Below are 26504 nucleotides of genomic sequence, written 5' to 3'. Positions count from 1 at the left end.
AAATTTTATTATCATTTTTAACTATATTATAACACAATTTAATTTGTATGTATTGAAATTATTGGGTAGTTGCTTATTTGAAGTGTTTATAGGTTTTGCAAATTTTTAGAACGTTCATTACACTGCATGTGTTTTGTGAAAGTAAAAAAATAATGAACTTATAATTACAATAAAGTGATGTTATTGCAATTAAAACTGAATTTGCGAACAATGTTATTGAATATGTGCTGAACCGAAACCGCATTACAAATAGAAACTAAATAAAACCTTCTGACGCCATTTTGAACGTTTTTCCATCAGCAGCGACCTCTACTACGGTTCTCGCACTTGTTTAGGTCGAGAGTGTCAATGTTGGTGTTATCATGGCGACAAACGACGATGAGCCAATGCATTTGTATGAAGTATTTCAAAATTGTTTCAATAAGATAGCGAATAAACAGCCTGGTGAGTAGCCGAATGTTTCATATTTCCGTGGCATGCCTTAACGGATGAGCGCAACCCGCTGTAGAGATGGAGGGACGGTGCCTGCTAGGAAGACGCTCTCTGCGGACAAAAGCATCACCAGTGAGGCTTAACGAACGTATTAGCGAAGGAAAACCTGTTAATTGACGCAGAAAACCATCGCGAATCGGTGCGTTAGGTGGGGTTTTGTCTAGAAAAGCGGGCTTCAGCCAAAGAACGGGTCATCTGGTGACGTTGTCTCGGTAGATACGCGGTCAGGTCGGCTGTTCGTGTCGGGATCTCCCAACACCGCTTGGAGGAGACAGTGGATAGCGAAACACACTTTTTTTTTTATTTGGCGCGGAGCTTTCTGATCGGTTCGCATTAGCTAGGCGTGTAAAGGAAAATGCTTTCGTGTGCGTGTTACTGATCGCGTTGTTTTGTTTTGGTGCATCTTTTGTGCGCGTGGATGGCGTGTTTGGTGCAGGGTTTTGTTGTTTACACTTGACAGTCCGTAGACTTTACTTTTCTAGCCGTTCGGCGTTGATCGCAACCGTACGGATGCGCCTGTGTGTCGCATGCTGACTCTTTTTTGTTAGAGTAGTAGGATCGCATCAAAAGAGTGGGCGTTATTGTTTGTCAATTGCCCGCTTGGCCGATTTCTCGCGGCGTCCTACAAACACGCCTCGTGCTCGCAGTGGTACATGCGTTTGCACGGTGTTGCATTCGCTGCGATCGGAGCGCAAATTTTTGTGTGAATGAAAAGTGCATCATGTATTAACATTCTCGGTCACTGCGCATAGCTTCGAATTTGCTTTGTAGTTGCACCAACATCCGTAGACGTCTGTCTAGCCTTTACGAGTACGTACTCGAAACCGTTCCGCAATTGCTTTTTCAGAAAAAAGTCGAGAAATGCCTTATGGAATGCCTTACGCCACACAAGGGGAAGACGCGCTACAACCGGTGAGTGTTTTCCTTTCGTTTTTGCAATCTTTGCTGCGCATTATAGCAAGTTTAAAACGTCGTGCTCGTGAAAAGTGCGACCCGTTGTCTGTGCTGGTAGCTTCAAAAGAAAAACACTTCAGCTTTACAACTTGCGGAACAAAATTACGATTGATAATGACTTAGGCCCACCCCCGACTAGATGATTAGCGTAGGTTACTTCCTAGTTATTCATAGACGGTAACGAATTGTTTGATCACTGCGGAAATTGCCGTGTTACCGTAGGTCTTGTGGGCTGTCGAAGGTTCTGTTGAGAGCACAAGCTCTCTGTGGAAATGATCGGGATTGTCCTGGCACTGTAGAAGGTGTGCTTGGCAAACTACTATAGCTTACTCTCACAAGTGAGTAAAATTAGTGCAGCTGTTTTTTTATTTAATTGTTCAAGCATTTGGAGCCAGACAGTTCCCTAAAAGTTTATATTATGTCAGCACAACCATGGCTCTGTGTTGTAGTTGCCATAATGCAGGCATCATTTTTTTTTTATTGCTGGTATGATACGCACCTTCCTCTATAATATGTTGTTGAATAAACTGGGGAGAAGCTAATTCTTTCTGTTATGGGGGGTCTTATTTTGATATGGAAGAAAAAATTCTTTGCGTTGACTTGCTTGTTGTGCTTATAAAGGTGGGGACAGACTCATTAAAATGGCAAAACCTTTGAGTATAAAAGTGCAGGCGGTGATTGATGAGGACAAAGCCGACGAAGAAACTGACACCTGAATATAGGCCACTAATGTGTTGCGGTTATTGTTGTGCCCTACGGTTCTCAACGTCATGCACATGTGTGGACAGATTATTGTGGCCACATGTCATTTTACTGCCACTTGAATGTGTTAGTTCATGTTGTCTCCATCTCAGTGATATTTCATGAGATGCTCAGGAGTTCATTCACCTCTTGCCTTGCCATTTGCAGTGCAGAACTAAATTTGTAGTTGTGATTTCTGTCTTACTTGAGGCGTTTATGTGCACTGAAATGCTCTCCAATTCTCCAGCTTTGTCATGAAAGGTGGATAAAGTATTGCAGAATCCTTTGGACCCTTCCTCCTCATGAAAAAGTGCCTGGCTTTCTCAACACAAATTCATCCGCACTGATTCTGAACTGTTGTTTTTCGGTTTTTTTTTTTTACTCGACCATCCACATGCTCTTTTCTTTTGCGATGCAGGATGGTCTCGGCAACTTTCCTGGTACAGAACCGATAGCATCGAATGACCCCGCCTACTTCCAATATGGCAATGCAGCTCAGCAGCGGTTACTACCACCGGACACAAGCAGAGGTGATGATTTGATTTTTTTGTTTGTTTGTTGTATCCAGGAAGAACCCGCTTGTGCCTAGTGCTGTCAAAATAATTGTAGTTGTCTGTATAACAATACCAAAACTTTCCGTAAATGTTTTTTTTTCTTTAATTGTGCGCAGTGTATGTGGCTCATAGCCTCATGTTGTCTTCGCCGAATGTTTCACTGCAGATCGTATAGAAGCACACACATGCACAACAGAGATCACACAGAAGTGCAATGCAGCGATATGAAAGGGAACTTGAGATGCACATTTAACCATTACTTACTCCATAAGTGGGAGTGAGACACAGGCTTTTTATTTTGTCCTGAATAGGGTCCTTTGCTATGGATAATACCCACAAGAAAGTTTTGACTTCGTTGCGGAAATAATAGAATTCGTTCTGTGCAAACTGAGGGTTGCTTTTCACGTTGCAGCTACCGGTACCGTATTTTCCTGACTGTAATCAGCGGACTGTGTATGTGTCAACATTGAAATTTCATGTGGTCTGGAGTATATGTAGGAGCAGACTTGCTATATATGGTTTAATTTTTTAAGACAGTTTTTCACAGCCAGAGAAGACTATCTTGACTGTCAAAGTAAAAAAAAAATACATGATCTGATTCCACCTGCGGCATTTTGCAGTGATATATCAAATAGTGAAATTAGGTCCCATATACAGTCAATTTCGATGTGCAAGTGAATGCTGCTCGTGGTGGATGCTTTTCACTGCTTGGATTTTTGAGCAGATGGGCAAAACCTCGTTCAAAGACACCAGGGGTGGCGTATTAATGCCTAGTACTATTGCTGCAAAAGAACATATCCAAGTTGTCGTCAACAGCACAAAAGTCGTACAAGAAACAGCTACAACAGCGGTGTCGGATTCTGAAGGCACCGAGGACTCAGATGAGCTGTTCGTCGATTCCTACATGCTTAATTCGTATTGCCCCAGGTGAAACTGATTTTGATAGATTTTAGAACTGATTTCTATGTCGTTTATGAAAGTCCCAGAGCTTTACGGCTTTACAAAATTTTTGCTTACCGGCTGTATAGTGCTTGCTGACAGTCAAAAAAAACTTTTGACTCGAAATTCATCCCCGCAGACTGTATACATTGGGTGCGGACTATAGTCCCTGAAAATATGGTATATGAAAAGCTGCACATTCTAAGCTGGTGGGCACACTAAAACAGGCGATACCCGTATCTCTCACTTCTCACTTGTTTGTTTTCGGAGACTAGGGGGGTTTTCTCGCTACCTTGATTAGTTTGCGTGTGAGGAATATGTCTGCGATTGCATGGTATGCGAGGTTTAAGGTTTTGAAGCTTGCATGTGGGTCGCTAAAGTCTCCGTAGTGAAGGGCTCCGATTAATTTCGGCTACTTGTGTCTCTTTAAAATGCATCTGGGATTCAGTCCCGAGACTTTGCTCTCAGCACCAAGGTGTCCTAACCACTATGGTAATGCAGTGGGTAATATCTGTCTGAAGTGTGTGCAAACGGCATAAGAATGAAGCAAAACAAGTTTTTTTTTCAGGAAGTGTAGTTTGTGAGCTAACACAGGCAAAATTGTGAGGGCCCTCTTGTTCTTCCGTGTACTGTTCACGGGCAGTGAGTGAAAGCTAGGCGAACCACTTCGTTGCTCTTTCTCCATGTGGTTCTTGCTTGGCATTCGAGTGGGTTGGGAGAACTGTACCTGACAGGCAGAGGGAAAAGTGTGAGGGATGGTGTAATACAATACTGTATTGCACGATTCACATTGTGCCGTCGGGTACCCACCGGTGATACAATGGGTACCAGCTTCCCCTGGCCTTGTACTCGGTTTAATCAGGGTGAAATGCTTGGGAAATGGGTCTTTGACCCCACCTTGAGCAAAACGAAAATACCTTGTTTGGTTTGGTTTGGTTTGGTTTATGGGGTTTAACGTCCCAAAGCGACTAAGGCTATGAGAGACGCCGTAGTGGAGGGCTCCGGAAATTTCGACCACCTGGGGTTCTTTAACGTGCACTGACATCGCACAGTACACGGGCCTCTAGAATTTCTCCCCCAAAGAAATTCAACCGCCGCAGCCGGGATCGAACCCGCGTCTTTCGGGTCAGCAGCCGAGCACCATAACCACTGAGCCACCGCGGCGGCTTGAAAAAAAAAAAATACCTTGTCATGGCGCTGTTTGGCCACAGACTCCCTTGCACCATAAAAATTCACTATCATCAGTTCTTATTGTATTATTACTAGCACTCTTTTGAGCTAGAGATGTCCTTTCGCTTTTTATTCCTCTTGCTGCTATTAAAAATAATGCATGTGGTGGCATGGTTAGCATCATATTTCTTACTGCCATGCATAACTAGCACTTAGTGTGATCACCTTGAAATAGACAAGTGTAGTGCTCAATAACTGTTATCTGTGCTTTGTGCAATATTTGATGTTCTGTTAGAAGGCCAAAATGGAGCTTGGAGGGAGCTACATCTGGTCCGTGCTTAACGGTTGTTGTGATTGTGTTGCAAACACAAGTTTTAATGCTGCTTAAGGTAATTTGTAGCTATTGCTATGCAAGTATTCATAATGCAAATTTGTATTTATTACTAGGGCATACCAGTAACCTAACAAACAATGAAAACATTTAGAAGTAAAACTTGGCAATCTCGACGTCTCATTGCCAGCCTCTAAGTGCAGCTGCTTTTATTGAGAAGATAGCTTCTCAGAATTGGCCATTTTTTTTTTGTCACGCAATATTCTTTGTTTTGAAGCTTGAAAAACATCGTTAAGTGCGAACAGCCATAGAATCAAAAGCAAGAAAGGCAATAGAATGAGGTGAAGAATGGCTGTACAAGAAAAAAGGGAAGGGAAGACAGCGTGTTCCAACATTTTTTTGTTTGTTTCCCTCCTTTTTCTAGCTTTATTCTTTTAGTCCATTGTAAGTATTGTTCTTCAGCTTTGACGCCAAGCTTTATGCTGAGCACTGTCTCACTGTTCTTCTGTTCATTTTCAGGTATAGCGAACAAAAGGAAAAGAGACGTGAGTAAACCTCCAGTTTATTCTACTTTAGGTGCTACAAAAAGTGTGGACACAATTTTTTTTTTGGCTCTGTGAGTTTGTGCACGAAAGAATCACTTCCAGGTAACATTTTTGACTGGAAACAGCAAAATACATTTTGTTTTAATGCTGGGATTGGTCTGTCAAAATTTGTGTCATTCTTGTGTGCAGAACAGCATGATGTAGCAATTTGCTGTGGAAAAATGGTTTTCGAGGAAAGGAAATGGCTAAGTAATTGTCTGGCATCTTGATGGACACCTGAATAGCACCCTAAGGGAAGAGAGGAAGGTGGGAGTGAAAGAAAGAGCAGAAGAGGTGCTGTAGTGGAGGGCTCCATTTTGACCACTTTGGGATCTTTCGCACGTTTTCGTGTGGCCTCCTCCAAACGCGGCGAAGTGTACGTACCTGCGAACAAAGGAGGAGACTGATTTCTAGTGACCCTAGCAAGGGCCGAAATTTGAGAGTAAGAGTTTTGTTGTTGTAAATCGTATTAGGCATGGCTATCACATTTGATTCCGAAAAGGCCTGTGAAGAATGTGTGTTGTGAGACCCACAGCCTGTAATATTTGTGTGCTGCTTTGAGTGAATGCAGCCTGTTTTTAATTAGAACGCAGTAAACTATTGTTACAGGCCTGGTTAACTTCTTCCCAGTGTCCTTTTAAGATGAAACCGTGCAAGGGTACAATTTGAAAAGGCATGCACTCATCGATTTTGATTGACATGCACGCTCCCTCTTATATAGGTCATAAAAGGGCTCCACACACCCATGTCTCGGAACGCAGCTGAGAACAGCATTTTACGGGAAAGGTGTCGCAGATATGAGCCATTCTTTGCGAAAGGAAAAAGAGAATACGAACTGAAAAATTTGCTTGTATGCTACTTTCCTCTATCCCACGGGAAAATTGGTCTGCAATTCCATTTGCCGATGCTTTAGATCTGGTTTACGTGTGCGCTGTTGGGGCATGATCTAGGCAGTGGCAGTACTTGCTTTACATGCCTTTCTAAACCTGAAGCTGCTTTACTGAATCTTTTATTTAACTTTGGTATTATAGAAGGGTAAGTTTTTTCATACTGTTTGTAGAGGTCCACGTTTATTAGCTCTGTTGATTTACTTTTTGGTAATTGGCTTGTGCACATATTTTCAACCCCACCAAGCTGTTCCCTGTGCTCTAAGAAACTCTTTATTCTTGAATATGTTTGTATCTTTTGATATTGCAGAATGTCTAATTTTTTCATCTTGAAATTTTGACTAGGTTGATAATTGCCATGTGCACTTTCGATCTTCGGTAGCATACACTTATTCGGGTGGTTTGTAGAGGTTTGAAGCTAGGGCACCACTTTGCAAATAGCTTTTTTTTTTACCTGGACCTACTTGTGTTTTAGTGAGTGTCGTGTCATGGAATTCCGAATTTTAATTCTTTCAATGCACTGTCCATAATTTTTTTTTTTCATTGGGCATTCAGACTTATAGTTAGTTCCTGGTGGAGCTCTCCCTGCTTGAATTGACTAGTGTGAAAAATGAAGAATGTGAACAGTCAATATGTTAACATGTTCAGATTTTAGGTCCTTAGATGTAAAGGCACCTATCGATGGCATGTTGTTCTGGCACCCTGTAAGCCTTGTAACTGTCATTGTAAGGAGTACTCACGAAGGCAACATCAGTGTGTTGTTTTCTTATCACTTGGTACACCTGTGTTGGTTGGAAGTAGACCTTAATGATGTACCATATCACGTTGGTACCTCAGGTGCTCTGAACTAGCTGTTGTTAAATCATAGAGCCGTCTAGAAAGAATTAGGCAGTGCCATTAGTGATGTACCCTCCTCTTTGTGTTCGAGCGCAACTTGTGCAATAATTGCTATCTGATGAAAGACATTTTGACACACCAATAATGCTGACTTGATAACCTCATGACGATAATGTAAGCAAGTCCAGTTCTAGTGGGTGTCATCTCTGAACTAGCACAGCAAGCATGTTAAATACATGCACTATTGGCACAAAGTGGATGCAGGAAAAGGTTGACCTTCTACATTGAAGTTGTTTTGGCATACATATGCTTGCGTTTTTCCATACGCAAATATTTTTCTTTTTTAAAAAATTTCTTTCAGTAGGCTTTGCATCTTGTGGGTTATACTTTTAATTGTAATGCAAGTGCTAAGCAATACTATAGCTTCAGTGCATGTATTCAGCGTTAAGTGCTAAGGTGCTACTTCATTTGGCACGGGAGTGTCTAGTACTTTGAATCCATGAAGTGGTTCTTTGTGCTGAAACTTACCAGACATAAAGCTTCACCCTTGGAGCTCATCATTCACAGTTTTCTGTTTCTTTTTTGTTCACTGTCCTATAACCAGTATACTTTCTTATTTGGCTCGAGTGCCGAGTAGTTGTGTTGCCTAAGGGCTTGCACTTACGCTCCTGTTTGCAGACGCCATTGGCTCAGATTGGTTGTGAAGTTCGTTTTTTTTTTAAGAATTTAAGATTTGTTGACTTATTTCATATACCTAATTACTTCCGTGGCCTTTGTTAAAGCATGCATTTTTACCCCTTATTGTAACAGTGCCATGTGTGTAGAACTGCATAACTGTGAAGGGCTTCCTTTGAGCCTTTGTTTCTTTCTTTCTTTTCCTAAGTATTGAGGCTAAAAACTACTGTACCAGTGAAGATACTACTTCTACATTATGTTGTGTGCTCAAAAATATTTCCAAAAACAGGAATTCAATTGTGCTTAGGGTGTTTTAGTCATTTCCTAATGCATATTGACACAAATGGTGGTAGTGCTGTCACTGGCTTTTCCACGAACAGTAGCGATGCCTACCCATAATGCCTTGTAATTCTGTATTAAGAGGCAGCTGTCTGCTCCGTTGTGCCAGTTGGATGTTGTCTTTTGGCCAGGCAGTTTGGCACCACTTCTCTGGGTTGCCCCTATTTTCCACTTTGCATTCCATGAATGTGTCATTCTATGGCCAGTTACTGCACTTCACTAATTTTTCACAGGTTAATCTGGGCAAACAGGACACACACCTGAAAACTGAAATCAATCACAGTCTGTCATAAGCCGCTCTGCAAAGCATTTTGGAAACATTCCCTTGCTTCCTGAGTGGTGCCAATGTGGGTGTTTGACCGCTTTGTGACGTTTGTTTTGCGGACAGGTCATAGAGCCAGATGATTTGGACGTCCACTGGGTGAGTGCTGCATGGAATTGCATGATTTCTCATCCGCCTTAGCCTTGTGCTTGTGCCTTTCGGCTTCGGAAGCGCGTAGGGTTGATGTAATGTACCGATTCCTTCCCGAATGATTCCATTTCTTAATTTCCTGCCCTTCGCCATTTGCTGAAACAACGTCATGCCCTACGCATCACTTTCCGGTGGTGGTGGTGGGAGATTCAGAAATGACGTGGAATCACTTGTACAAGTTATATTATACCAGCCCGCGTTGTGGTGTGCTTGTACTTTGCGTGGCACTCTTGTTGGGCACCCCAAAGATTAACATGGATGTGTATAAGGTGCATACAAAGGATGAGACCGTGTCCTTTTAAAATTTCAGTCTTGTGTGGTAATGAGTAACATAAAAATGGTCATGTCACATTTGTGTACAATCTATCACTGGTGCAGCACTGTGTCCATGTGCTGAAGCTTTTTCTTTCATGGCCAGTTGCCCGGTGATTTTTTTTTGTACTCGCGGGGTGAATGCACTGCACTCATTGCACTTTCACCAGAGTTGTGTGCCGCCTTGCGAAGTGGTCACTGTATTAGGTCAGAACCAGCGCAAGGGTTATTTGCTGGGTTATTTTTCCTCCAGTCATGCAAGTGGCATAGATCTGTAGTCATCTATCTTAACAGATAATGGGCCTCATTACTGTGCACCACAGTGCATACTGTTCCGAAGAAGAGAAGAAACCACTCTGGGCTCTCACATTTCGGCATGCATTAGGCACTCTATGATAGCTCTGTATTTGAACCCTGACCACTGGGCCACTCACGAGATTGCAAGGTTTGAAATCCATCAACCAGTGTTTAGACTCATTCTTTGGATGTCCTGCTTTGACCCGTGATTTGATCGCGTCCCTCATGTGCTTGGGAGAGGCGTGCGTATGCCTACTGGGCCGTCGCATACAGCACATCCATCGCTGTGTATATCATGCCTTTCTTTATGAAGCTGGATTCGTTCCTCATCGAAACTTCCTAGAAAAATTACCAGAGTTATTATTCTGAGCCGCGACGCTTTCTAAATGTTCACGGGGGTCGCCGCTTTCCGCCTTGGGAGAAGCGCTACCAATGTCGGCAGCCGCGGCAGGCAGGCCACCTCCTCGTCGAAGCCGGTGTGGTCGCGCCAGTCGACCGGTTGTTGCAGCGCGTACGCCAGCGGCCTTGTAGATTATACGAACGCCCTATTGCGACCCCCCTCCCCCTCCTCATCGGCCTAACAGCTGGCCAGGCCGCGATCCGACACGGCAGCTGCTGCTCACCCATCGGCGCCCCTGGGGTGTCCCTACACCCCCCCCCACCGGCAGTGGTGGTGCCCCAAGCTGTGGGGGCCGACCTCGCCGCCGCGAGAAGGGGGCACCGTGGAGGTCAAGGGTTCGCGCACCTCCCGCGTATTCGATCGACTGCCCTTGATCTCTCGGTGATGCGCGTCAGCCCATCTTCTCCTCCCGGGGCACGCGCGTGTGCGGGAAGCCTCTTGTTTTAATTGCCACCGTCGGGCTTCTTTGTCTTTCCCCGCGGGCGAAGCCGTCGTGCTCGCTGCTCCTTCACCTCGTGTCTCCGATGTGCGCGCCCTTTCGATCACCCTTTTGAGTGACACACGCCGCGGCTGTGCGTAAGGGAAGAAGGAACCGAAATTGAGCGAAGGTTTCGTGGCCTTGAGTGAGGAGTTGCGCTCGGGAACAGGCTCTTTTTTTTTTTCTTTTTGAACGGCGGATGAACTCACGAGAAGCGAGGCAGACGGCACCCGAAGAAGCCGTGCTTGCCTTCCGTGTGTATTTCGTCCCAGCTATAGGTCTATCGTATACGGGCCGTAGTATATCGCCGCGGCGCCTCGGCTGCTGAGGTCGCCAGGCGTCTTGGCGAACCTTGGAAACGAGTTGCCTGCCTGCCGTTTGGAGATGGCGTGAAACGGGCTGGCCCCCCCGGCTGTGATGGGCGTTCGGCCAAATCTTGATGCGCTCATCAAAAGTTACTTTGCATTCATTCTCCGGGTGTTTAAGATAGGGACCGCGCTTGCTCTTTTCGATTGCGATCGCAAGCTGTGTAGCTGGCGTTTCGAGGGAGGGAGGCTTGGCTCAGTGCGCGTTTTCGCCGATCGTGACAGATGTTGCTGCTGGCTGAGGCGGGGATGCCTTTCGCGATGGTCGCGCTTGTGGAGAAATTCGCTTCGAACTGTCCGGCTTTCGAAGGGCCGTTGATGCGGAGGCACGAAGTATAGCCACGCGTTTCGCGGTCGTGCGTCTTTTTTTGACGTGCGTAGCTGCAGGAGCGGTCACCACTCGTAACAAATCGTGCAGGTAGCGGATAGAGCTTGTTTGGTGTGCTTGCCCTTGACGCATGTGGCTGGGGGTGCAGTTGTGATGACGGCTTGTGGCGGCGAACGAAGTCGGGGACCATGCGCACTGACGTGGCTGCCCTTTGAGAGAGGGAAGCCTGCCACTGGGTTGGGGAGGGGAGAGGGGGGGGGGGGGGGGGGGGGGGGCGAGAGCTTCACCACCCGCTACTACCGAAGAGAGCGGGGCGACGCTGTAGTCGTAGCCCTGCAGCTCCAGCTTGTTGCGGATCGCGTGACGGAGGCCGGCTGGAATGTAAAACGCCTTCCTGTGTGCGCGCGGGCCCCGCAGCGCGTGACGACTGCGCTCGTCGTGGGTGTTTGGGCGACGAGGAGTGAAAGTACAGGATGAAGTCGCTACTCGGTTTTTTTTTTCGCCTCTCCCCACTAGCACTACCACCGCAGGGTGTGTATTTGGTGCGCTACTAGTGCCTCGTTTTTCACGGAGCTTTATTGGTAACCCGGCGGCACTCACAACGACGCCTCGTAGATCGTCCGAATGAACTTTATTTTTTTTTTCGCTTTGTGTGCGTGTGTGTGACGGTGGGTGGGCGCATGGAGCGTCCCTGTGGAGCCTCTGTGAAAAAAAAAAAAATATATATATATATATCCTTTTTTTATTATTTGCTCTAGTACAGTTTCTTAGTTGCACCGATTCCGGGATCATGGGCACTGGCTCCTAGTATGCATCGGCATATTCTTGTACAGCCAGCTGGGGGCTCAAAGTGTCAGTTTTGTTTCTCACTATTCTGGCGTGGCACTTAAATCACGGTAATTAGGGAATCATTGTTCGAATTTGCACTTTGGGCGGGTTGCAATATCTTTTCCGAGTGATCTTTAGGGAGCTCCTACGCAAGTCGGAAAGCTCGAAGCGGGCCCTCTTGTTTCGCCATCCTGTTCCGGCTCCCTCTACCCGATGCTTTTCGCTCTTTGGTGTAGTCGAGTCGTCGTCATTGCTGGGATCGGCCGGCAAGGATAGGAATTGTATCAGATGTTGGATTGGGAATTTGTTTGAGTTGTATTTGAAAGGAAACTGTTGTAAAACGCCGCCTGCTCCTACTCCTCTGAGGATTTGGGTGACCCCTCCCTGCTCCTTTTCTTTTTTGTGCCTCCGCACACGCCTTGCTTGTCCGCGCGGTGGGGTACCCGTGAGTCCGGCCCGTCCGCGCGAGAGGCGACGGTGGACGTGGTGAACCGTCAGCCACCACCACTAGATGGGCGAGTGGCCGCCGCCCCCGCCTCTCCGAGGCGGACGTCCGCCCGCAGCGGGCCGTGCAGGAACCGCAGTCGGCCTGTGCACGCAGCGACCCTCCGGTGCCGCGGGCCGGACGTCCACCGGCCGCGGCCCGCTTCCTGTCCGCAGGTGCACGCCGGCCGGTGTCCCATGCCTCGTTCGCACATGCCGTCGGCTAGCGGCCGTGTCGTTTGCGTGGGAGGTGCTTTAAGTCGAAAGTCTTCAATGGAGCTCATACTGTCTTCCGTTAGCAGAGGGTGTCACACCTTTGGCAGCGTGTTAACTCGGAAACTAAAGAAGATAGGAGAAAAGGAATGGTTGCTTCAGATAGAGGAGGAAAAAATGAACCTAGAAGCAGCGTTTGATGACTGTAGAATAATTAGTTAAATAATTACAATAAAAAATGTCAAAATTGCGTCGAAATAGCGCGGACGTCGATATAACCACGGGAACGTTGTGACGTCACGTCCACCGGAAGTCGTCACGGCATAGTGAAAATTGCCGCAGAATGGTCGGAAGAACGTCGGATTTGTGTCAAATTAGATAGAAAAATGTGTAATTAAGCGTGATTAACACTTAAGATCCCCGAAAGATGTATACCTTGGGTATCGATATAGCCACCGGAAGTCGTCACGGCATAGTGTCCTCGGCTTTCGTCTCTCAACACTTTAGTTGCAAAAGTGTCCTCGCAATTTTTTCGGCCACTTTTGCAGTTTTCAACACAGCGTAGGCCTTATGGAGTGTTCACGAAGATGGAAAAGAGGGGGGAGATGGCGGTAGCTGCGAGGTTCAGATGCTCCGCGCAGGTATCAGTTTGGGATGTGTGTGCTGTTGAGAATGCACCTTCTATGGTCATGTGACCACAGAAAGTTGAGGGGAGGGGGGGGGGTTGTAGCAGCCCACAGTGCCGTGGTGTTGGGCGTCAGGTATTATTATTATTATTATTGGACTCCTGCTGAGCTACGTGTGTTCCCTGTTGTGAGTTTCGAACGCATTTAATGTGTGTACCACTAAAGATGTTGTACGATGTGCCAATAACTGAGAAACAATGTCTATAAGTGTGAGGCCAAAGTAGATATAATTAGATATAAATTTCGATAAAAAAGGGTGCAATGAGGCGAGGACGGGCGACGATAAAAGCGCATATGCTGTGTATTGGTTTTTGTTGCTTTGCTCTTTTATCAGTTCTTGTCTTTTCGCGCAATTTTTCGAACTTACGGACGACAACTAGATATAAACGGCTCAAAATATTTGGAGTCGCCCGCAAGGCGTTGATTGCCCACTGGCTGGACTTCCACGATAGCGCTTCAGTGACCTTTCAGCACTTTTTGAGCGTCTGAATTCGACAGTTTTAAGAGTTGAAGAATAACGTGCCGTACTCCGCGTATCTTTAGGCCTTTGCAAATGTCCCGTAGTCCGCGAACGATTTGTGAACATGCGCCATTCTCTTTAGGTCTTGGTGTCTGATTCGAATTCGTTCGCGCAAATCAAATCGGTCTGCTGGCTTCCAGCTTTGTTCCCGACTCACTTGTTTTGGGCCCACGTGATTGGTCTGGGCCCACGCACACGTTGTTTGTTACTTCCGGCCTTCTCGTGATCGGCTCGCTCTCGTGCGCTCCGCTGCTGTGTGCGATTAATCTGCGCCTAATCGCTGTGTGCGCATCCAAGGAAGACGCGCTTGCATAGCCGGGTCCAAGGCTGCCACTGTTTGTTCGCCTACAGTCTTTCTTGGTGCGTTTAGAAAAATTTGTCTTTGTCTCTTTTTTGCGCGGGTGTGGCGACACCCACTGGCCTGGTTCTCCAAAGCTGGCCGCTACGTCCCGTACCATCGTCGGCGGCGGTTACAGCGGACGGCAAGTGTCGGCGGTGGGCAAATACTCCGTTTTTCACTCGCGAACACGTCGGCCTGTCTCGCAGTGCAGCGGCGCGCTCGGCCTTGGCCGGGCCCCCGTCTCCTCCTCCCCTCACCCTACTACGAGCGAGTTTTCATTCATCCAGAGCTGCTGCGCTCGCTGGAAGACGGTCGCTCGGAACCGCATTCACGCCGCGTCCTTCACCGCGCCGTGATTCGTATTTTATTTTCATGTTTGCTTGCCCCCCCCCCCCCCCCCCCCCCCCTACCTTCCAGGGAAAAAGGCTGAGGCGCTTTAAGGGGTGTAAGAGGGGGGTGAGTGAGGTGTATCGGCCGATTTCCCGCGCGCGCGTAGTATCGTGTGTGATCATTGCGACCTGCTTTGATCTCTCCCTTCCGCTCTCCTCTCGGTGTGTGTGTGTGTGTACTTGATTCGGCTCGCTCGCGTTGCGCGCAGGTAGCACTGTGCCTCCGGCGGCCTCGGCCTACGCTTTCCCCCTTCCTCCTCCCGAGGGCTGCCCTGCCCCGCGTGTGTACCTTGGCTCCGCTTCGAGGCGGAAACGAGGTTGGCGGCGCTCGTTTTTCGCGCTTGTTCCACCGACACTCCCCCCCCCCCCCCCCCCCCCCCCCCCCTCAGCTCTGGGTGCCTCTCCTCTTCTCCGTGATGCCGCGAGGGGCGGCGCCGCTCCTGCTGAAGCCCCGCTCCCGCTGGCATGCCTTCTCCTCGGGGTTGCTCACCGCCGCTACCGTCGCTGGCGGCGGCGCCTCCGAGACCGGGCCCATGTGCGTGACCCCCCCCCCCTCTCTACGCGCGCCTTGCGTGTCCGTTCGTCCCTGCCGCTGCATTTCTGAACGGCCCACGCTTCTTACGGCACACGCCCCGCGGCACCCTCTCCATCTCTCTACTGTCGCCCCGTGGCCTAGCCCTTTCGCTGGCCAGCCGCGTTCTTGCTCTTGGGTCGAGGCGATTCGTATCTGCGGCGGGTCATTTATCCTGGCAGGACCGCGCGTTGGGCTTAGGAGGCCTATTCGTCTTCGGAGGAGATATAGGGACTGAGGCTAAGGGGTTCCTGCGACCTTGAACGTGCGAACGCTTTTTTCTTTCTCCTCAGTACTGTTAGATTGAGAATGATTTGCCCGAGCTTAGTAGGTTTCTTTTTAAGGCGGAAGCCTTTAATGCCTCATCGTTGTAAGCAGGAGCTGTCGACAAGAAATGTCACGCTTTTCAGTTGGTCGAAACGGTCGTAACGTCACAGTGCGCGAATTTCAAACGGGGCCAATTGTACTTTGGCTACTAACCATGCAACCAATTAAAGGGATCGTATAGTGAGGCTCCAAGTAAGTTTGAGTTTAGTTAATTGCTTACTTAACCAATTAGTCCAATTAACCTTTCTAGTCAGACCAGATAAATAAATAAAACCGAGTAAGAAATCGGCCGAGCTTGGGAATCGAACCCCGGTCTCTGGAGTGCGAGTCGAGCACGCTACCACTCCGCTATGCCAGCTCGATGGTTTGGAATGAACAAAGGTGCGTCTAGTGAATACGGTGTCTTCGTTCACTCCCATCTTCCTCCCTTCCCGTTACGGCGAGGTTCAGGTGTGCACCGAGATATGCGAGAAAGATACATTTCCTTTCCTCAAAAAACAATTTACTGACGAGCAAGGCGCATTTTTCCGAGTTTCAGATTGGTCCAAATTGTCGTGATGTCACCACGCGCGAATTTTGACGGGTGTCCACCGAAATAAGTGAGACAGTTACTGCGCAACTTTCTTTCGTCAAATACAATTTTCGACTAGTGCTGCTGAGATATGCGAGACAGTTAATGCATAATTTCCTTTCCTCAAATACAATTTTCATTTTCTTCATTGCGGCCCCTCTTTCTTCTTTCACTCCACTTCCTCCCTTCCTGTACAGTGCGGCTCAGGTGTCCACCAAGATGAGAGAGAATTACTGCGCCATTTACTTTCCTTAAAAAGCGTTGCGTTCAAAGGACAAGGCATCGCGCCGAACGGGTGGTGGCGTTCAATGGACTCCGTGGCAGCGCTACAACACGCTGTCGCGTTCCACTCCTAAAGGCGAAGCTTAAGCGTCATTAATTGGCAGTTAATTAATGCACCAACAAAATGTGCAGTGAACAATCGCGTAGCAGAATGCAGCACTCAGGCTTTCGCCTTTCAGCACTTTAGCCGCTAAAGTCCCTCGCAATTTTTGCACTTGCGTACGCCGGTTTTGAGTAGAGCGTTATATGGGGTTGACCCAATCAGGGAGGGGCTCGTTAACCGCCCGTAGCGCCATTGCGGCTGAAAAGCGATACGCCTAATTATTTCTCGCAAATTTAGCCCGCCTTTGTGCTGCATAAACGGAGCAGCCGTAGTAACTTGTTGAGGCGATTCATTTCGTGGAGTCGGCGATTCATCTAGCAGCGTCCACTTCCTGGAGCTGTACCGCTATGGGGGCCGAACAGAGCATCCCGCCCCCTAGCAACTCTCGGAATATCCAGAATCAGTCTTGTGGGTGGGCGACGCTTTAAACCTGGGGCCTAGTCGTGCTAACAAAGCTTCGTTCGCTGTTCATTCAGCGGCCCGTTGTGTCGTAAGACGGTGCGGGCAGGGCACTTTTTTCTTATTTATTTTTTAAGCCCACACTAATATCTGTTCATTCAGCGGTGACGACGACGACTTGGTGAAGCGAGCGGCGTCAGCGTTGACAGAAACCGTCATATTGCCTTAGGCTATTTACTTTACATATGAAAACTGCTGCTGATGTTGTTTTTAGTGGCTATTTATTGTGAATAAAAATAAAAGTGAAAGGAAAAGGTATTGCCAGCCGCGGCATCTGCCATCGAAACCTGAAGCACCTGAGCTGCGGCTAGCGGTAATGAAAGGAGAGGGAGAGGGAAAGAAGGGGAGCGATAGAAGAAAGCATAGATAGGGGTAGGGCGGCAATGTGCACTATGTACAATTACAAGATATTGAAATAGCAAGCTGTTCTACGAAGTTTTTTGTTTGGGTGAGGCAGCCGGACAGTTTGCGGCTCGTTAGCATCACTTGGCCTTCCTCCAGTCCCATTTTGCACGTGTGTAAATTTTAGCACATATGTCACCACTGCCATTGCATCTGCGTCGTGTACGCAAGTGTCATGACATGCACCCCCCCCCCCCCCCCTCCCTTACTTCCAAAGGAATACCTGATATTAATTGCTCCGGTTTGTTTCCTACCCGGTTTTTTGTAACTGCCATTTGATTCGCCCCAACCTTTCTGCCCCTTCCTTGCCTGTCAGATTCACGAGGCGCATTATTGTGTGGCCACCGTTATTTTCAAGGTCTTTGGTTTAGTCTTCGTGTTGCTGCTATCCCATGAGAGCACAAAATATAAAGCTCCTTTATCCGGTTTTTTATTTGCAGGTTGTGTTTTTTCTCTTTACCTTTTTCGTTGTGAACATCGCCTATTCGTTCGTGCCAGTTCTGGGAGGAAGCGTGGCGTATCGTGCGCTTAATACGGAGACTGGCACGTCTGCCAACAGTTCGAATTGCCGCCGCCGCCGCTTGGTTGTGGCTCGAGCTACACTTCCCACCAGTTTTTGCACAAAAATGGAAGCTAGGAGCATGATGCGAGAGCTTCCAGAGGTGTTTTGCCCATGCTCTCGCGAGCCAACCCTACCTCATCTAGAAGCCACGTCAAAAGTTGTCACACTCCACCGCGCACGCTGCGATCCTTGGCGTTGCCGCTGTCGGGCAACACGCACTTAACCACTTTTACCTGGGCTCTGTTTGATTAGCTCTTTTTGTATGTTAAAGTGGCCGACGACATTACCGATTGGAATGTTGGAGCCGCCGATGGTCGTTCAGCCTCGTCGTGGCGGTCTGCGCCGTTAAGTTTCGAGTGTCGAGTCGTCTTCGCCGTCGTGGTTGTTGGGGCGGCGTCTCGTCAGTCACTAGAGTGGTTTCTTCACCTGGCTTCGCTTACCGCGATGTACGCCGCCGGCGAGACCACCGTGGAGCGTAGTGGCTTGTTGTCCGCGGACATAGCGAGACGAGACGAGGCGCCACCTCCTCCGCCCCCGTGCCTGCCAGCCCGTCAGACACACCGGAAGACCTTGGCGCGCGCCAATGCCCACACACGTTCACGCTTTTGCTCGGCCGTCATCCACTCTCTTCGCCTTCCCTTGGCCGAAGGCGGATGACGCGTCTCCTCATCCTCGACGACGGACGCCCATTACGCGGCTTCCACCGCCGCCTCGTGTTTCCAAGGTGGCTGCCGAACAATAGAGGTGGCGACGCCCGCGGACAGAGGAGGCGTCGTCGTCCTGCGGAGGTCGTTGCGACGCGGTCAGTCTCCGACAGTTCGGCGAAGAATGCGAGTCTGGAGCGCGGTAACGATAGGTGATTCCGTCTGGGTGTTTGCCGATGGGCAGACACGTGAGGCGGCGGGAGCAAGCGTGTTCACAGAGGATGGAGTGTTGCCGCCAGCGGGTGGCACTGCTTCGCGGTCTTGTTGATCGTAAGCGTCCACATTCTCTGTGAATAAAGACGTCCGCCCAAACATTCCGCGAGCTGTTTAATTCGTGGCAATTGGTGCCCGCCGTCTTGGCGATGTTGCTGCGTGATCGTGGGTCAGCCGCCGAACAGACAGCAGAACCGAAAGCGGACCTCGCTTCGGCCAGCGACTGGCGACATTCTCCGTGGCAGCGTGCTTTCTGCGGCCGGCAGAAGCCTGATTGTGACGCGATTGCACCGCGGCTATTACGGAGCGTTACCGCCGACATGGTGGCGTCGATTTTTCTGTTGTTGAAGACGTAGTGGGTCCGCATGCCCGCTGTGTGCTTTGCGTCCTAAGCCCTAGGCAGTGATTGTCACAGCCCATCGTGAGGTTACCTACACTGAAATATTCAGGCCGTATTCCCACACTGCGCCGTTACTTGCCGCGGTTTTCTCGGCTGCGGAAAGCAGTTCTTTATACAAACACTATGTATTTCAAAACGGCAAAAACCAGGATGCCGAAACTGGGTTTCGACCAAACGGTGATGTCAGACCACGCCTTATGGTATCGCGAATGCTCTCACGAAACCTATTGTGTGCGCGTTGATTGGCTAAACTGACGACTGTAAGTGACATATGGGACATTATTTCTCCGAAATCGTCAAAAGCAAGCTAGAAAACTGTTGTTCAGTAAACTCGTAGCGAATATCGAAAGCCCTGCATCCAGTGACGTGAAAAACTCAAGGTTGCCCGTAGAAACCTCCCCTATTGAGGCCACGAAATGGGTAATTTTAAAAATGATTTCGGATGCAACAAAACACCGCCCCGTTGCGCAATTTGGCACAAAGCTCCAGGCAACTGCGGAGAGCCTGCTATCAGAATTTCAGTAAAATCTGAGGAGGTAGAGAAAACGCCGGAGTAGCCCTTTAGGGAACCAAGAAGGAACAACACAACTGAAAACCACTTGTACAGAATTATGCTGTCGCTCCCGTCTATACTTCTCCTCACTATCCTTTCCCTTCCATTTCCGCCGGCTGCAGCTCGGGTGCTTAAGATATTAGCTAGCAATTGCCGCGGCCGGTGGTGGTAGTGGTTTATTTTTAAAAGAAATAAAGTGAAGCAAAAGAGTGTTGCCGGCCGCGGCAATTGCTATCTAATATCTTAAGCACCCGAGCTGCAGCCGGCGGAAATGAAAAGGAAAGGGAGATAATAGTGAGAAGTATAGACGGGAGCGACAGCAAGAAAGGACAGGGGAGAGCTTTGTACACTATTTACAAAATACAAAAGTAATCAAGTTCGCGGCCGGCAACACTCTTTTGCTTCACTTTTTTTATTTTTAAATAAACCACTACCACCACCACTTGCGGCCCACGTGGCTGCACCGCGCGTAAAGCATGCATTCCTTCAGGAGAGTCTCGGCGGAAAAGGGCGCTTGTAAAACGTGAGAGGAGAGCCGGGAGGAAGACTCCCTAATCAAGAAAGATGACGTGAAGAAATTCACGTTATTGACAGGTAGCAGGAAGCGGCCTCTGTGTCTCTCTCTCTCTCTCTTCTTTTCTTTTTTTCTGCTGATTTTTCCCCCTCCAAACACCTGCCTTGTTATTTTTCACCCCAGTCCAACCACGCTTCCTTTCGTGCAACTCCTTCCCCCTTGATTCGTTGTGGCCCTTCGTGGAAAGGTACAAAAAAAAAAAAAACTTTTCCGCTGCTATACAAACAGCCTGCCTCTCTCCCCCCCGTTTTTTTTTTTTCCTGCTCGCTTCTAGATACCCCTCCCGCGTCCATCCTCTATGCACGTTGCCATCATCGGCGTTGCTTTTACCTGAGGACAGTTCCAGCCATCCCGCCGCGGTGACTGAGTGGTTATTTCTGGCAGCTCGGCTGCTGACCCGAAAGACGAAGGTTCGATCCCGGCCACGGCTGTAGAATTTCGACGGAGGCGAAATTCCAGAGGCCCATGTACTGTGCAATATCAGTGCACGTTAAAGAGTCCCAGGTGGTCGAAATTTCCGGAGCCCTCCACTACGGCGTCCCTCAGAGCCGTAGTTGCTTTGGGACGTTAAACCCCAAATAAGTCAAATCAAATCAATCTGTCTCCAGTGTCCCTTTAAGCAAGCCGGTCACTGCCCGAGTGGGGTCGGCTGGTGTCTCGTGCCTCTAGGCCCTGTGGGTGTTTGTTCACTTTCTGTAAATATGTTTTTCAGTCCTGTTTCCTCTTTTTCCGTTCCACCTTGGCTGCTTAAAAATTGTCGTTTGCGGAGTGAATGTCCAGCTGTCAGCTAGCGCCCCGTGTGCCTCCTCCTCCTCCTCCTGAGCCAGTTTCTGCGCGCCATTTTTCGTCCTGTTCCCCCGTTAACTTGCTGGTTAAATTAGATTCGATGGCTTAGTTTCTTGTGTGGTTCTCTCTCATTCCTTTCTGTAGTCGCCAAGCACTGCTGCCGGGGGGGGGGGGGGCGAGGAGGATTAGCTCAATTCGTGGGCGCCAGTCTTGACTACTGCCGCTTTGAGCCGGGGGGTCTCTCGCACTTGCTGGGCTTGCCTCGCCCTGCCCACGTTCGGTGCCATTGACACGTTTTTGCTGGCGGCTCGATTACACCAGAGATATCCCCTCTCATTTGCTTCGGCCGCGATCTCGGTTAGCCGGCGCTTAAGCTCCCTTTACGCTTTCTGTCCGTAGCGGTCCGTATGTGTATAATGTATCTAGTAAATGTCGCTCGCGTGTGCGCTGTTTATTGTTCTTTTTTTTTTTTTAGTGCGTGGCGGCGCATTTGATATGCGCGTAGGCGTTAAGAGGGCTCACCAGCTACAAGGCAACTCAGATTTGAACTTTTTCTGTCGATAGATGGCAGCACCTGAGTACCCTAAAAAGGATACGGTAAGTTCTATTCCTCCTCCAGGTGTGTAAACTACACCGCGACACGAAAATATTCGTTCTTCCGGGTACAAAAAGTAGAGCCCAGAACTTTCTCTAGATATGCGGCCAAGGTTTCCGGGACCGAAGCACACAAAAGTTAACCCCTCTCAAGCCATAGAGCGAAGAACGATGTGGGGTTCAGACAATGGACCATTTCCCAGTAACCCACCAATTTAGCGTTTCCGGTTTGGGTCGCCTAAGTTTCCTCTGGGCTGTTCTGCAAAAATTCTTTTACAATGGTAGGGTGGGGTGGGGTTACTGGTTTCGCCTGAGCAGACAGGTGCGGTCGGTTAAAATGGCGGAAGAGAGGCTTGGTGCATCCGCAGGACATTACCCCAGAAAGGTTCCATTGTGTTGAACACCTATGTAGTCAGTCTCCAAATAAAAGGAAAGAAAGGAGCTCCTAGCACAAGGCCTTATAACTGGTTTTCTTCCCTTTCCCGCGCAGCCTTCTTTACATAGCTACAGAAGCATGTCCTGTCCTTAGCTCTGTTTACATGAACCAATAACGTCAGGTTGAGCGGAAACTTGGGCTAGTTGGAAAGCGTTTGGAATCATATTTGCTAGCGCTTAGTGAACACACGGGACCAGAACACAAATACACAGGACAGACTGCCGTTTATTCGAAAAACAATCAATATAAGACATCTCAACTCACACACGCGCAGTAGCAACGCCACGCTCCAGGGGCAACATTTCAGGGGCAACAATGCCTTACTGTGTGTGCTGCGGGGGCAGAGGGTGGCGCTTTTGGGTGCGGCCTTGCAACCCGCTTCCTTTTCGCACCACAAGCTCGAGAAAAAAAGAAAAGCAGAAATCCTTTCGAAATACAGCCCAAACAAGAAAAAAAGGAAAGAAAGAAATCAATATCGTCCAGGTTCTAAGAAAAAAGTGTGCGCACGAACACAGACAAGCAAGAAGTTGGTGGTAGAGTGTAGTAGCGACAAAATAATTTGTCGCCAGGTGGAGCCACGTCGCACTAGTAAAATTTTAGCGCGAAATTCAAATTCCCGCAGAACATACATACACAACTTTCAGAGCCTGTAAAACGCAAACAATAGGTTTGATATGGATGAAAATTGCGGCTTAACAATCAAGAAAGAAAAAGGGAGGAAATGTTGCAGACGAAATTTTGATATTTGGCTTAGTTTTTTTCCCGAGATGACAGGAAAGTTCGACATATCTAAAAGCACCATTTTTCTGGAACTTTGCGTGTAATTGGTTAAAAAATGAAACTTAAACAATAAAATCTGCCCGCAACATTTCCCCTATTCACTAAAGAAAAAAAAGCTGCCACAAACCTCATGAAAATCGAGCGATGTTTAGACACGGTATAGCTTCTGAAAGTTCCCATGTATTTCCTATGGACACTGCCACTGGTGAACCCTCTTAAGCAGTAACCCCTTCTTTCCTGCTTTGCCCCCTCCACTCTCCTTGTTCATTTTGGATTGCACTGTTATCAACTGGGGGCACTCGTTCGCGCTTCTTTTGGGCCTCTGGCGCTCGTAGTAACAGGCGATCGGTATTAGCGTCACCGTGCGTCAGGGCTAGAACTCGCGTATACCGCATTTACCTTCTCATTATTCGACCCCCCCCCCCCCCCCCCCCCTCATCCTTCTCGGTCTTTCTATCCTGAGTTCTGATTCCTTATTAGTTAACTCGTAATTAATCATGTATGCATCAGTCCATGTCTCTGACAATTGCACCAAGTCAGAGACCACGACGCATTCAGCTTATGGGTAGCGTGCCCTTTTCGCAATCCGTAGGTCCTGGGTTCGATTCCCACACAAATTAAACCCAAGTTTCTTTTGAGATCAGACACTTTCCCGGAGAAATTTGGCGTCATTCCGAACGTTCTTTTTATTAGATCTGTGCTTCCGTCGGGATAATTAGCCGACGGCCAATGGCGCCGGAGGAGCAGACCTTGGCGTTCAGCGGGCGCAAACTGCTGCTGCAATTGTTTTTTGTGTACAACAGGAAGATGTGGAGTCTCGAAAAAAAAATTATTCGATATCTAAGTCTGCATGTCTCCGACAGGTCGGGTCACGATTGAGGGTATAGGGACCTGTTAATGTTGTGAGCCAATTATACCCGCGCGAACGTCGTACGTACAGACACAGACGAGGACTGCTTTAGCAGCCCTTCGAGCCACGATGTGTCCGCTCTCGCTTGCAGCTCGTGCGCACGGGCATCGCTGGCGTTGGAGCCGCGCGTGGGCGTACGTACTTCGTATACCGGCGTACGTACTACCTCGTGCCCCGGAAGCTGTGGCGCCGCCTCGGCTGCCGCTACGCTGGCGACGAAGCGCTTTGCCTTGCTCGAGGGAATGCTACTGCGCATGCGCAGAGAGGACAGTCGGGCGCAAATCCGTCTCTGGCAGCAGGGACAGCGCGGCGCGCTCGTCGGTTGAAACCCTGTGCCCGTGCTGGCGTTGTTTTTGTGTTGCGTCGTCCGTTGCATCCCGGATGCCCCAATGCGTGCCGGAGGGACCGTGGCCGAGTGTTCCGCGCAGCGTACTATGCTGTGTACGGCGGCGAGCCATCGGTGGCAGGTGAAAGTTTGATTGCTATAGACTGCGAAGCCGGTGTTTCTTTGCCGGGAATAGCCCGACGCGCGCTTCTGCGAATTGTTTGGAGTGGTTGCTTTACCTTTGTTGTTGTCCGAGCGCGCGCCTTTTGCCGGGCAGTGTGAAGTCGAGCGCGACGTGGCTCATGGAGACCGACCGACCGACTCACTATGGCATGTGTGGGAAGCGGTTCGCGCGCGCGCAGTGGGGAAGCTATCGCAGCATGTTAAATTCGTTGTCGGTCGCGAAACTAAGGTCCTTGTCAAAGGCGCCAGAATATTGAGTTTTGCCTCGAAGCATCCTGTTTGTTCCCCGTCTTTCGTTTGTGTCGCGAGTGTTCACCTTTTTTTTTTTTCAGTCCTTTTCTATGTTTTTGTCCCCCCCCCCCCCCCCCCCCCCCCCCCGCGATCCTCACACACCGTGTATAATATCGCTGCGTGTGGAATAAATTGTCACCCGTTTAGTAAGCGCTCGTGTCGTCTAGCAGCGTTCGGTGTCCGCGCTGTCGTCGTGGACGTGAAGTTCGCAAAGACGTAGAAAGGAAAGAAGGAGGTGATTGTAGCAGGCTAGAAGTATTGGTCCGATTGTAGGAAGTGCAGGCCCTCTGCCACGAACAAGAGGGAAATGGGACGCTGACGGTTGGGGTGGTGCGAACGGTTGTACGAGCAAGGGTGGTTAACGCAAGTGGGAAGCCATGCGAGTATTCCGGTTGCCTTAGATGGATTTCGAAATTCCCGGGAAATGGCCATAGGGGAAACGTGCTATGCACCGTGAGGCGCTCCCGTATTTTCCGACTTTCCGAGCGATCCAGATTTGAGTTGCGATTCTCGCCGTGCAGGCCGTATAGCGTACGAATGTAGTCTCAGCGGATCGTGAACTCAACGATTCACTGTTTTCACGCGCTCCCGTGGGGTAGCAGTGGGCGCTAGTTAGTGCAGCACCTCGCCCTTCGCCCTTCTCTTATTGACGCCCGGACCGCCTCTGTTCTTTTCGTTTTGCGGTGCCGCGCTTTCCGACGACGCTTTGTTTATTTACTTTCCTGCCTCCCTCGAGCCGGCACCACCCAACTTCCGGTTTTGCGTGTGCGTACACAAATAAAAAAATAAATAAGCTGAGCGCCGGTCTGGCTGAAGTCCCTTCGCAACTTCGCAGCTAAAAAAAAGTCAGCAAGAAAGAAGCGAAGAAGGGATGGTCGCTGGGATTGGTGGAAGAAAGAAAAATAAAATATGTACAGGAACGAAGAAAAGCCGCCTTGCTGCGCGTTTCAAGGTTCCGCCGTTTTGAATCGGCCGCGGGGCGGCCTGTCTCGTCTCCTCCTTTTGATCATTTATTTGCCCGGGACGCGGAGGGAAGGGGAGATCGCTCACGACTCCATCTCCGCCTCTTTTCCTCTCCTCTCTCTGCCCTGCCCGCATCTTCCTCGGTGCGTGTGATGTTTATTTGCCTCGGCGCCCTTTAAAGTGCGCGTTTCCTCTAGTTCCCTTCTTTTTGCCCGATTGTCTCCTCCTGTTCGCTGAACGTGCCGGCGTTGGGCCGGGCCGTTGAAGGCACTCGTCGGCAGTCCTCCTATCGTCTCTCTTGTTCTTCCACTTTTTTTTACTCCTCCCCATCGTATTTAGTTTCTCTTTCTTTAGCCTTTATGACGTTCTACGACGAGAAGTTGCGACTGCTATGGTCGTGCTGCCGTTTTGGGCCGTTCGAGAATTGCGCAAAGTTTTTCGCGTGGCTTTGTTTCTCCCCCATCTTTGCTTTTTCTTCTGTTTTGCCTGAGGCACGGGTACCCTGAGAACTCCCCCCCCCCCCCCCCCCCCCCGCCCCCGGCGGAATGAACGCGAGTGGTAGAGAGAAGCGCGGAAGCTTGCACTTGAGGATCACCGAGGACAGCTCCGTCCAGTTTTCTTTCTTGAAAAAAAAAAAAAAAAACAATTCAGTGGCACTCTCTTGGCATGTACAGTCAGGGTCAAAAGTCTCTGGACCGCGTGATCGGCGAACGAAGTCGACAGCTTTATTACTAGCCGCCAGTTGGAGACCACACTTGTGGAGGTGGAAGTCGAACTCCTCTTCTTTCACCTCCTCCCGTGTGGACTCCGGTCGGCGGCTAATAATAAAGCTATCGGGTTCACTTGCCGGTCGCGCGGTCCAGATACTTGTTAGGAAGCGGTATTCTAACGTTATTAGCGG

At 49.0% G+C, this 26504-nt stretch overlaps 1 protein-coding gene across 7 annotated transcripts in view; it reads left to right on the top strand.

The window, feature by feature from the left end:
• Nucleotides 1–312: 312 nt before the first annotated feature.
• da (transcription factor daughterless) overlaps nt 313–26504 on the top strand; it is a 146132-nt gene continuing 119940 nt past the window's right edge. For all 7 annotated transcript variants that reach the window (XM_089548206.1, XM_089548211.1, XM_089548210.1 and 4 more), the window contains exons 1-5: nt 313–444; nt 1340–1404; nt 2606–2717; nt 5701–5726; nt 8892–8924. In XM_089548206.1, the coding sequence (XP_089404332.1) occupies nt 363–444; nt 1340–1404; nt 2606–2717; nt 5701–5726; nt 8892–8924 (318 nt within the window). In that variant the 5' untranslated portion in view covers nt 313–362. The remainder of the gene's footprint in view (nt 445–1339; nt 1405–2605; nt 2718–5700; nt 5727–8891; nt 8925–26504) is intronic.

This window comes from Amblyomma mixtum, chromosome 6, assembly GCF_055824585.1.
Source record: "Amblyomma mixtum isolate Tamu chromosome 6, ASM5582458v1, whole genome shotgun sequence".
Lineage (NCBI taxonomy): Eukaryota > Metazoa > Arthropoda > Arachnida > Ixodida > Ixodidae > Amblyomma > Amblyomma mixtum.
This window is presented reverse-complemented; position numbering and strand designations above follow the sequence as displayed.